The sequence below is a fragment of the Scleropages formosus genome, chromosome 18 (assembly GCF_900964775.1).
Source record: "Scleropages formosus chromosome 18, fSclFor1.1, whole genome shotgun sequence".
Lineage (NCBI taxonomy): Eukaryota > Metazoa > Chordata > Actinopteri > Osteoglossiformes > Osteoglossidae > Scleropages > Scleropages formosus.
This window is the reverse complement of record NC_041823.1, coordinates 13,410,071-13,422,508: the sequence shown is the minus strand read 5'-3', so window position 1 is coordinate 13,422,508 and position 12,438 is coordinate 13,410,071. Positions and strand designations below refer to the sequence as shown.

General features: G+C 41.9%; 1 protein-coding gene across 1 annotated transcript in view; it reads left to right on the top strand.

Moving 5' to 3' along the window:
* Positions 1-6,426, top strand: part of thsd7ab (thrombospondin, type I, domain containing 7Ab) — a 91,626-nt gene extending 85,200 nt beyond the window's left edge. The window contains exons 25-30 of the mRNA XM_029260070.1: positions 752-925; positions 1,727-1,822; positions 2,272-2,354; positions 3,469-3,682; positions 4,000-4,087; positions 5,735-6,426. Of these exons, the coding sequence (XP_029115903.1) occupies positions 752-925; positions 1,727-1,822; positions 2,272-2,354; positions 3,469-3,682; positions 4,000-4,087; positions 5,735-5,819 (740 nt within the window). The 3' untranslated portion in view covers positions 5,820-6,426. The remainder of the gene's footprint in view (positions 1-751; positions 926-1,726; positions 1,823-2,271; positions 2,355-3,468; positions 3,683-3,999; positions 4,088-5,734) is intronic.
* Positions 6,427-12,438: the final 6,012 nt, after the last annotated feature.

Here is a 12,438-nt window from a genome sequence, read left to right as displayed (position 1 = left end):
TGTATGGGACAAGCGGTTCTGAAAGTGTGTGTGTGTGTGAGTTAGGTTAGTAAGTGTAAACACATTGCCTCGTAAACTCCCACCATGACTCAGCTGCTGTCTTTATATTTAAAAGTTTGCGTAATGATGGCAATGTTCAGATCTCCGTGCTCTGTGTGTGGAATTGAAAAGGGTTCCCTATTGACTTCTTCACTGTGCCACTAAAAAAACATACTTGCTGTTTAATAATTACTGATCAGTGACACATTCTGGCTCATTTCACATTAGTTTTGCCTTGAAGGGTTCAGTTTAAAAGGCTTATGAAGTGGCTTTGCTATGCAATCAGTCTGTGCACCCTGTTTGAGATTAATCTTTTTATATCCTTCATAATTCTTCAGATTTATAGAATTTCATCTACTGCTGGAGATCTAATTGTGTTGTGTAACTGGGTTATATTACGTCTTTGATCTGTAATGTAATCCATTAAGGATGGGATGAAGCAGAACCTTTGACCCAGCTCCGTGTGTTATAAAAAGTTAGCAAAGACAAAGAGGATTCTGGGAACACCCTGGGAACACAAGTGAAAAAGACTGAAATTGGATTTTCTTGACCAATCAGTAAATCAATGGTTTGATTTAATCAGCATATTCCGAACATGACAGAGTGCCAGCGGAATGTGTAATCAAACGAGTTGTGTATGAAACTTAGACGTCTGCCTCGCTGAATGTGTTCCTTTGACCTCCGCGTTTACGGTCAACGTGTGCTTCGTTAGGTGACTGTTACCTGATGGAATGGAGCCCTTGGAGCTCCTGCCAGACCATTTGCGTAAATGGCGTCGACCAAGGCTTGGGATCCGTGCAGGTGCGCTCACGGCCTGTCATCGCCCAAGAGCCCGAGAACCTACTGCAGTGCCCAGAGCAGGCCTGGGAAACTCGACCATGTATAGGTGAGTCTCAGACACATCTCCGAGATGTGACCGAAAATACGAACAAATCATGTAGCATCTTTATAGCATCACAGCAGATCAAAATTCGCATGCACAGCTGTAGAAGTCCCTTCAGCCTCTAAATACTCAAAGCCTGGTGACGATTTCAGAGGGGGTGTGGCGGTGCAGTGGGTTGGACCAGGTCCTGCTCTCCGGTGGGTCGAGGGTTCGAGTCCCGCTTGGGGTGCCTTGTGATGGACTGGCGTCCCGTCCTGGGTGTGTCCCCTCCAGCCTTTCGCCCTGTGTTGCTGGGTGAGGCTCTGGCTCCCTGCAACCCTGTTTGGGACAAGCGGTTCAGACAGTGTGTGTGTGGTGGCAATTTCTCTAACCCCTACAGCTTCTCAGCACCAAAACAGCTAGAACCCATAGCCCAGTGGTGTTTAAACTAGATGGAGCTACGGTTTTACGGCCGCATCACTAAATGGTACAAAGTGACCATGAGAAAAAGCTACATGACTGCAATATTTTTGTGCAAGTGTTTTAAAAACAACAAGCTAAAGCAGGTGACAGATTTACTTTTAGTCACAAAAGATGTGGTTGACAGGGACGCACGAATGAAGGAAAGCTGTATGATTTCTGTAGGCAGTCTAAACTGCACTCTCTCAGCAGTGTGGTTGTGCAGGCAGTGTGTGAGTCCCTTTAACTGCTCTCGGCGTGAAGATGGTGTACAGTGTGTGTAGAGGGCATGAGCTGTCTCACCCACCTTTTTCCAAGTGAACTGCTTCTGCAGAGTCTTCATAGCGCGCTCTTTATCCAACACAGGTGGGCAGTGTTACAAATACCAGTGGATGACGGGCAAGTGGCAAGGATCTTCGCGACTTGTGTGGTGCCAACGCTCTGATGGATTAAATGTCACGGGTACTTTGATACTGTTTCTACATTATTTTCTTTGCGTTATCATCCACATTTACATAATTTTGTTTCAAACCTCCTATTTTAGATTAGCATTTCCACCTTAGATTTAGGTTTGGATTGGAAAGTGCTCTACAGATCATGAAATCGCTTTAGAACACCGTTCACAGCATTGCGCTGTCACTGAAGGTATTTTTGTAGCCGTTGCTGTCATCACTGTTCCCCTGTACACCTATGAGTGATATCGTTCTAAGTTCATAAGATGCATTAAACCCACCGTCATGGGATTTTATTTTCAGCATTGCTCTCGTTATCGCTCAAAATCCATCAATAGCTACATTTGCTCTTACAAAATGAATAGTTATCCCAACATGCAGTCGATAGCAGCATGTCACTATTATGCAGCGTTCTGGTATTTATAGATTGCTCTCATTAGTGACTGCTGACTGTTGTAGGTGGATGTCCAGTCAGCATCAAGCCAGTAACGGACAGGTCATGTGACCCACCTTGTGACAAGCCACAGTCCTACTGCAGCGAGGTAAGGTGCAGGAGCAGCATGTGGCGGACACCGCTGTGGAAAGACAATTTTCTTATTATCTACTTGATGTCAAGCAGCCTACAGTAACACACGTGGGGGCACCTTTTACTAAAAGACAATATCGTCACATCTTACGGCCCTGGTCTTGTTATGATCCGAAATGGAAGCCCTTACTGCACTCTGAGGGTAGTGCATTTTAAATAGCGCCACATGTCACCCTAAATTCAGCAGCCAAGATTCCTTCAGTGCCATCACCCCGGAGTGCTGTTCTGACACCGCATCTCAGTGCTTCTGTGTGCAACGTGTGTTCGTGTGTGTTTGTGCATAATAGAACGTGGATGGGAGACACGAGGAGTTTCCGTGATTACCGCTTTATTGATTTTGAACTTTCAGGAAGGAATTCTCTTTGCGTGGAATGCGATCTTTTATTATACCGTGCCTTTACCAGTAACGGAGGCTCGGAAGATTTATAAACATTGGAATGCTTTTAAAAAATGAAAAATAACCTAAAAGTAACCAACCAGTAGTCCAAATGGAGTGCTGGTTGTTTATCGTTTATTCACTTATTCCCTCTACACTTAATGATGGATTTATTTTGTAAAACTTGTAGCTTGATTTGGTGGGGGTGCGGTGGCGCAGTGGGTTGGACCACAGTCCTATTCTTCGGTGGGTCTGGGGTTTGAGTCCTGCTTGGGGTGCCTTGCGACGGACTGGCGTCCCGTCCTGGGTGTGTCCCCTCCCCCTCCAGCCTTACGCCCTGAGTTGCTGGGTTAGGCTCTGTGACCCCGTATGGGACAAGCGGTTCTGAAAATGTGTGTGTGTAGCTTGATTTGCTAACTTATTAGAAATTAATGACGTGAATTTTCCTGATGCACTGAACTGCAAAGAACCGTTTTTTCTTTTTTTTCCCTGGAGATTAACATCCTTCAGTTCATAGTTAAGCGGCTCACTTGTAGAAGTTGAGTGCTATTACTACGCTAGTCAAACCAGTGTTCTACACAGCGATCAGAACCTCTATATGTTTTTTGACAGTATGTTTGCATTCAAATTTCCCACTGAGTGATGTATTTCTATATGAGCATGAGCCATCACATTACCTCCCGCAACCATGCAGGTGGGCGTGTGTGTGTGTGAGGACGGATACACGGAGGTCATGACATCGGATGGGCTTCTGGACCAGTGCACCCTGATCCCTGTTCTGGAGATCCCTGCAGCCGGAGGTACAAAGGGCGACGTGAAGACCAGTCGAGCTGTTGACCCCACGCAACCAGCAGCCGAGCAGCCTGGGAAGTTTGGCCGTGCCTGGTTTCTGCAGCCTTTCGGTCCAGGTGAAACTTTCGTCACCAGTTCCTCTTCAAAATTGTCTAAACTCAATGCAGAACTTGTGTTGCCAAACTCCAAAAATCTCCTCATCAGCAGAAATATTTTAAATCGAAGAGTGTTGAGAAAAACTGAGACGCAGCAAGGGGCATTTATTTTTAACCAGGATACCAAGATAAGTGGTCAATGAAAGTGAGTGAGTGCATGTATATAAATAACCGAAGGTGGAATTTATTTATTTCTCATTCTCAGCCAGTATAGAATAGAGCTGCCACCCCACTTTTGTCATCCTAGGACTAAATGAAAACACCCTATCTCTTTACAGACGGCATGCTCAAGACATGGGTGTATGGTGTAGCTGTAGGAGCCTTGGTGCTGCTCATTTTTATAGCATCTATGATCTACCTAGCTTGGTAAGTTAATTTGTTTAATATCATCTCCACAGACCCACCGCACACTGCATTCCATTACGACTTATTTATTTCTTTATTTATTGATTTTATTCATTTGGCATCTCATCCATTTCGTGTCCCAACTTCCCACACCCTCCCACACTCCTTTGTTGCTGCCTCCCCTGCCATCAACAGCAGTTACTGGGCAATCCACCGTTCTGTTCCTGCCACCGACCCCTCTGGCGGTACAGTGGTCTGGATGGGGCAAAACATCCAAGAGTTGACCTTCACCTGCCCCGAATGCCAGCAGCCTAGCGTACCCCTCAGTTAGGGGTAGGGGGAGGTGTGGCCTCGCTGCTGCTGCTGACTCTGTGATACTTGCTGTCCCATGTCCCGCTTGGCCAGCTACATGGAGTCGCTGGTGCAGGTGAGCAGGAAGTCCCCCCCCCCCAGTCCCCAAATCACCCCAGAGTGCTAAACAGCCTCTTTGGGCCCTTGAGGCCTGGTGCACTGTCAGAGGACTGCCCTCTGCTAAGTTAGATGTAAAATGTTCCCTTCATTAGTTCCTTTATAGCCACTTATGTCATTTCTTAGTGTAATACATCAAAACTGTGTAAATCCTAAATTTTTTCTTGGGCAACAGTGGAAACTTCTAGTGGAATTCTGGAATATTGGAAGCAAACTGTGACTTTTTTTTCTTTTTTTTTTTTTTTTTTTTACTGACTGCAGGTAAATTAATTGATTTTTTATGGTTTTGCACATTCAGTATATCCTACCTACTCCAGCTGTTCCAAACAGTTCTGTGAATAATACTTACAAATATGGGTGAGATTTCCAGTTCAGCTGAGCAGCCCTTTTTAGTACCACACTACCCTCTAAAGGCAGACTAGATGGATGTATTGCAAAGCTGTGCATGCAGCATTTTTCTCTTACTCCCGTCATTCCATTCTTTTTTATGACTGACATTTAGAGTGACACATTCAACCTCACAGCTATTCATCTGTCACGTTATGTTATCTTTTATTATTCCTTAGTGCAGCTGGCACTAAAGTCCTTATGACTGTTTTAATTATGCAAATATATGCAAAGTTGTGAGGGAAAGCTGCAGTTACATGGTGTGTTTGTTACAAGAAATCCTTTGCGCTGGTCTTCGTTAAGTGAAGGCTGATCAGACGCCACATGAACTGAACGTTTGTCTTTCTGGACCAGTTAATACACATGTAATTGTATTAACTGTAAAAGCTGTAATATTGAAGGTAGTTTGTCTAACAAAAATCCTTTAGGCTGGTCTGTTTTATTTGTACCTTATTTTTCTAGAAGTCTGCCACAGGAATTAGTCTGATTTTCAGACATATAGGTATTTAATTAAAGGTAATGAATGGTGTGATAGATAAATGGGTAAGTACTAGGAGTCAACCATTCAGGAATAATGCTAACAATGGTGGAATGAAGCATGTATTTATTATGGGTATATAATGTTATTCGAGGAAACTGTCCTATGTGTTTTTCTTGTTTTATTTTTTTTTTTAATGCAAATGTTCATTTTTGCCCCTTTGATTTCATTTTAATACCAGAACCTAAAGTTGAAAAATGTATCTATATTAAAAACGCTGAACTGTTTTTACATGTAACCAATATTTTTAAATTGGTTGTCTTCTTTTTCCCCAGCAAAAAGCCAAAGAAAACACAGAAACGACAAAACAACAGGTTAAAACCTTTGACTCTGGCCTATGATGGTGATGCTGACATGTAACATCCTGGGATGCACCGCGAACTTAAATCCCTAGTTGACTCGCAACAGATGTTCTCCATTCTTGCCTTGTTTCCTGAAACCGTGGATTAACATGTGGAACTGTGAAAGATGGCAAATTTGCCACAGAACATGAAATCTCAAGGAAATAATGGAACAGGATGAATGGCTGTCAGCGAAAACAAATTGTAGCCTACATCATTTCCTCATGTTTTCTATTATTTTGCACAAAGGCCTTCAAAAAAAAAAAAACCTGCAGACTATAACATAACTGCCTTCTCTTTCTGCGGTTTTCCACTTTGCCATTCATAGGATAGAAGAAGTTTTTTTGAAGCTATGGTGACCGTATAGTTGGTCTGTCTTTCATTTGTTCTCTTCTGGAAGTATAGAGGACAGAGATTTCCTGGCCGTGAAATGACAACACAGAACATTTTGGTCAAAAATGAAGCTACAGAAGGAGCAGGATAAGACCCATTAGAAGGCTATACTCCATCTACAGTGGTCCAAAAGTAATAAATACCATCTTTTAAGACCTTGAAACGTTTTTGTTCCCTTTAGCTTTACCACCCTGGCTCCACTGCATTTCAGTGTAAAAATGTACAAATCCGGAATCCACAATCAACCGTTATTGAACTGTTGCCTGTCATACTCTTCTATATCAGGCATAACATTGCACTATATTAGTGCAGCATGATATGCACTTATATCTAGTATTGCTGTTGAAAACTGCCTCTCTGTACAGGATTATGTTCAGTCACATTCAGTATGTGTAAAAAGGGTATTTTTTCATCTTCATACTACAGTTTTATCATCAGCCATTAGAAAAGGACACTTCAGTAACGTATTGTGAAGTGATGGGAAGAAACTTAAAACTGTATATAGGCACATTTTTTTGTTCTTGTAATTGTTTTTTGAAGATGTAATCTTTGTGGTATAAATGCAGTCAGATTAAATATGTCATTTCAGCACTTTCAGTGGTTTCTTGTACTGTTATCTTGAAAATGTCATAATTTTGTTTCTCTTTGATAATACAGAAGAAATAAATGCATCAAAGGCTGATTTTACTAACTCCAAATTTAGATGAAACTTAGTACAAATGTCACAAAAATTGTGAAGTGGGTGAAGATGGGTATGTTTTGAAGCGTCTATCATGCGTACGTAGTTTATTCATATGAAAACACACACCACATTGCTTTGGTTTGAACTGAATTAACTGGCATGCAGTAAACAAGTTAATGAAACCTCAGTTTTCTAATGATATTGCAAATCAGAATGAGCCATAACTTCTGTGAAATTTTAGAACTCCACATCTGTCATTTAGTTTTATGTTACATTGTTATGGTTTAACGGGGCCGTGCTGCTGCAGCGGGCTTGGCCGGGTCCTGCTCGCTGGTGGGTCTGGGGTTCGAGTCCCGCTTGGGGTGCCCTGTGATGGACTGGCGTCCCGTCCTGGGTGTGGCCCCTCCCCCTCCAGCCTTACGCCCTGTGTTACCAGGTTAGGCTCCAGCTCCCCGTGACTCCGTATGGGACATGTGGTTTCAGACGATGTGTGTGTGTTATAGTTTATGTCAAAGTAGGTTAGTTTGAGCATTCTGTACAATGCATCCTGTGTAGTCCAATGTAATTGTCACATAAGATGGATTAGTATGAATTTCTGTAACTATCACGCAATCTTTGAATTGAAATACATATGTTGGGGATGTGATCATAGATTTATCTAGAATTACCACCAGATAAATCACAACAGTTGATAGATTTATCAAAAGTTCAGGCTTGTCTGTGATGTTTAGTGTGCAGAACACGAAAATGTTGAGAATCTTTTCTCTTTAGTCTAAGACTATAAAAACTTACCTTTCTGTTAGATTTCAAAAACACTGAAACTGCTGCCAAGCCCCACCATACAATTTCACTCTTGTTTCCAGGTGACTGAAGGTAGATGCATAAATTAAAAAAAAAAAAAAACAGTATTTTTTCTATTGCAAAAAACCTCAGCTAGTGTATCATGTTATTCATTTTAATTTTTACAATACATGTGAAAAAATACTTTTTTCTATATGGTATTGATATGTATCATAAATTGACCATAATAAATGAAGGAACCCTTTTGCCATGCTCAGTGCATTTTTAAACTCAACAACTGATTAAAATGGTTTGCATCAAAATTGAAGGTTTGATTACCTTAAGGGAGACAAGCTAATACTCTTCTGTCACTGGGAGCCACAGAAGCCACTGGAACAGACACAGATGTTTGGTTTTACCCTGGTTCCCCCACTCAGGCACACTGCTTTGTAGACTGCTAGGAGTGGTCAGTGTTCACAACTCATTTTATAGAATACACAAAGAACTATAAAAAGCCTTCTTGCTGGATTTACATCTGTGCCCCACATAGTTTCACAATCAAGTGTGATAGTTCGACCTGACAGTTTTTTTTTTTTTTACATGATCCATCATGATTAACTGAGAAGAACAGCTTAAATTTTACCTATTATATAGACAAATTTAATTTGCATATGTGAATTTTTTGTTACATTTATTAAACAGGTAAATCAACGAGCAAGCCTTTTCAGAAATATCCCAGAGCAGGTGGCATTACTGCCTCACAGCGCCTGGGCTGTTTGATCATGGGTTCAAGTCTGGTTCCATTCGTGTGCGCTAGTCCGTTCTCCTTGTGTCCCAGTGGTCTTCCTCCAGGTACTTCAGTTTCCTCCCACAGTCCAGTGATTTGAATTTCTGAGGAACTGGTGACTCTAAATCACCTGTATGTGTTAGTTACTATGTGTGGCTACTCTATGATAGACTGGTGGCCCATGCAGGGTGTAGCCTGATTAACTACAACTCTGCCTTGGACATGTGGTTAATGAGTGAGACTCTCACCTGTAATATTCACAGATCTCTGTGTTCATAAGATATTAAACAGCTGATAATTCTGATAATCCTCTCCTTAAAGGAATTTAACCAGTTTGTATCTATTAGAGAACTTCCAATACTGGTAATATGTCAACCCCGGGACATCTGAGCAGCTAATACTTCAGACAGAGGTGCCGCAACGAGGATACCGTCTTCACAGGTGGGCCCGCTGTATCCCAATGGACAGGCACACTGGTTTGGCTTCACACACTTTCCTCGGTTCTTGCAGTCAGGTCGGCACACGGCTGTCGGACAACACAATGCCGTCAAAGTGTGTCTCTGGCCAGTAAAGTGGTACTTGTCTGAGACATTTCAACCAAGAGCCCAAGCTTCTCAAGAGTAAGCACACCTTTATTTTATAGTCATGCACTAAACAGTCAGATTTGTAGGCCTTCACCCAAAAAGACAGCCTGTGCTGTGCTAACAATTTGAAGTTATACAATATTAAGGCTCACAATATTAAGTGTTAAGGCCCTGGGTGTAAATGTAATTTAAATGTAAATGTATTTTTAAGTAGCTGGTAATCAAAACAAGGGGGGGCACGGTGGCGCAGTGGGTTGGACCGGGTCCTGCTCTCCAGTGGGTCTGGGGTTCGAGTCCCGCTTGGGGTGCCTTGTGACGGACTGGTGTGTCCTCTGGCCTTACGCCCTGTGTTTCCGGGTTAGGCTCCAGCTCACCGTGACCCTGTATGGGACAAGCGGTTCAGACAGTGTGTGTGTGTGTGTGTGTGTGTGTGTGTGGTAATCAAAACTTTTTAGAAAATGCAGCACATTTTTGGTATTCCATCTAAATTCGAGTTTAATTAATTTAAAAATTCGGCAGCATGTACATGCTATGATGTGATGCTTTCTTGCCCTTAAATTCACTCCTGAATCCAGTGTAGCTCTCATTTGACAGTGTTACGCCCTTGTGCCGGATGACCACACCAGCAGCAGATCAAGGGGCGGGCTACATAAGGAAGGCCCCCAAACGCACTGAACTGTGGAACCTCGTTTGAGCCACCACAGCTACACAGTGAATTGCGATCTTGCCTCCTTGCCTCCTTGCCTTGTGCTTACCCCATGTGCCCCTTGTTTTGCTCTCCTGGCTTCGGACCTTCTGCATCGTCTCTTGGACCCCATCTTCTGGCTATTCCCCTGTTCCGGTGCACAAACCTCGGCGACCCTTGCCTATTCTGGACCATGATTCTACCTGCCCGTGCACCGCTAGCACTGAACAAAAGCTCCCGCACTGAGGTCTGATGTCCTTTGCGGTCGCCATGATAGACAGGCTTATTGAAACAGCCGTATTTTGTATCCCAGCATTGTGGCCTGCACTTACATTACGTTTTTGTTGCTTTCATAAAACGATTCAGAACCTCTGATTTGTACGAAAGTAAATGAGACATTTTATGGAGATACATTACAAAATGAAACACTGTGCCTTGGGTAGGGCAAAGCAGTTAACTCAGATTTCTCTAATAACGCTTACACTAGACGCTAGGCGTCGCTGTAGGACAATATATCAACATCTGCTCGTAACTAAACGGTGTCCCATCAAGAGGTTTTTTTCTCCTTTATAATATGTCAAAGACACACTGTATAGTCACACCTGTGAGAGTAATTCTGTAGAATTTGTTTTACATTATGGTCAACTTTGTTAACATTTGAAATGGGTTTTATAAGTAAAACCTTCAGAATAACGTAGAACATACCAGGCACCTGTTTGCTGGAAATGTTAAGCAAAATGTATACAGAAGAGAGAAAAATTGTATTTCTTGACAGTATAACACGGATCTAGTGACATACCTGTTACTTTATAACTGTCAGTTAAAAATGTGCAGTAATATAAATAAGCCAACACAAACAGCATATGGTATTCATTTATTTGAGTCGATTAACTGATTCATTTTAGCTAGCTTCATGAAACAAAGTGCCAGTGAGAAGTTATTACACAAGGATTGAATTTATGTTTTAAGAAGAATTTTTCGTTTTACATTAATGTTTTAAGTTCATAGGAAACAAGCAATATAATGAGAAAATATGTCAAAGAAAACGTTTTCCATTGAATTATCGCATGCTTAAAAAGGGAAACATATTTAAGTAAGATAAATACTGGATAAATAAAAAATTTCAAAACAAAAGTAAAATCTATAGCATGAAAGTAATGCTAAGTGACTACAGGTTTATGTTCTTTCATAGTGTTTATACAAATAATTTTCGTTGTGAGGGAACAACTTAACTATGCTGTAAAATCTGTTGCAATTAAATGCAAAAAAAGAAAGAACTGGTTTGAGTGTGTGTATATGGGTTCAGGAATTGAAAACACTTCAAAAATCTTAAAACAGTACGCATGGAGCAGACAACAGGATGTTTTGATGTTTTGTTCTGTAGCTTTTCTACTGCATAAAATGTAAAGCCCATCAAATCCACTGACCCCGTGCTGTATCTAGCTCCATTCATCTCTGTCAGCAACGTCTTTCGCAGCTGGCAGCTGGTGGATCAAGATGAAACAGTCTGACACCAGCAATTGGAGTTCTCTGCGAAGAGGACCTTGTTTCTTCCAGCTAGGTGAGTTTAACCTTTTATGGGTATTTGCATGTGTAGGCAATGCCAGCAAAGAGGCAACAAAGACATGACATTGTTTAACCCCAAAGCACTAAGTAGCTTCTAGTAACATCTGCATTTGCTGATGTGCAGCAAGCATCACACACTCAACTAGTGTCAAACTCCAGTATCATGTTTCTTGAGTGGTATTGATATTTCCAGATAGATTCCCAGATAGTTTAGGCCAACAATTTCAATAACATTTATCCGTATCCCAAAGAGCCAAAACCCTCGCCCTATGAACGTATGTGAATGCCCAATAAAAGCACTCTAACAAAGTACCACCATTATAATTTAGACACTTTACTATGTTTTGTTCAAAGAATAATTTGGCTGTTTGCAACCATCTTATTATGAGGACCTTTTTGAAATGTAAATAATGATGGTCTACCCAAAATTTTGCAAACAGAACATCCAAATATGGCCCAAGACACATGTGCTGCCCAGAAATAGACACTTGGCTATGATCTTGGGCAACAAAAACGGAAACAGCTCTTAGAAGGACTTAAGGACTGTTAAGACGGTTGCTGTAAATAGCTGCAGTACAATTGTTGGTTGTCTTGGATGAAAGTGTCAGCTAAGCAACTTAGTAATAAACACACACACAAATTATGAAAAGTATAAAGGTAACTCGTCGAGCAGATCTGAACCTGAGCGACAGAGACTCCAGAAACACTGGGCTACTGGATGGGGGTGTGATGGACAGGCCTTTCCCATAGTAATCTACCAGTTACATACTGTACATGGGTTACAGAATGATTTTTTCCCGACAAGGAAAACAGGCATGTCAAGGTCACACTTCCCTTCAGCATAATACAGGTTCTCTTTTCCAGAAGCACACAACTATTTTCACAAACATGTTGCTTTATTGTTACGTTAATATATCTTGCAATTGCGGGATGCTCATGTGTGATCAAGCTTTGTAAGTTTTGCAACTGCGGGCAAAGTTTACAGTCGGCGACGTGTATTCGCGGGGACACTAAAACTAACAGCAGCTCTCTTCTGCTTTGTGCTCCCTTGATCTCTCAAATGCCGAACAAGTTTTATCTTGTCTATAACCATGCCCCCCCCCCCAACCCGCCCTATGCTATGCCCCCCCTCCACCGCTCCGGCTGAGTTTTTCACTGGAT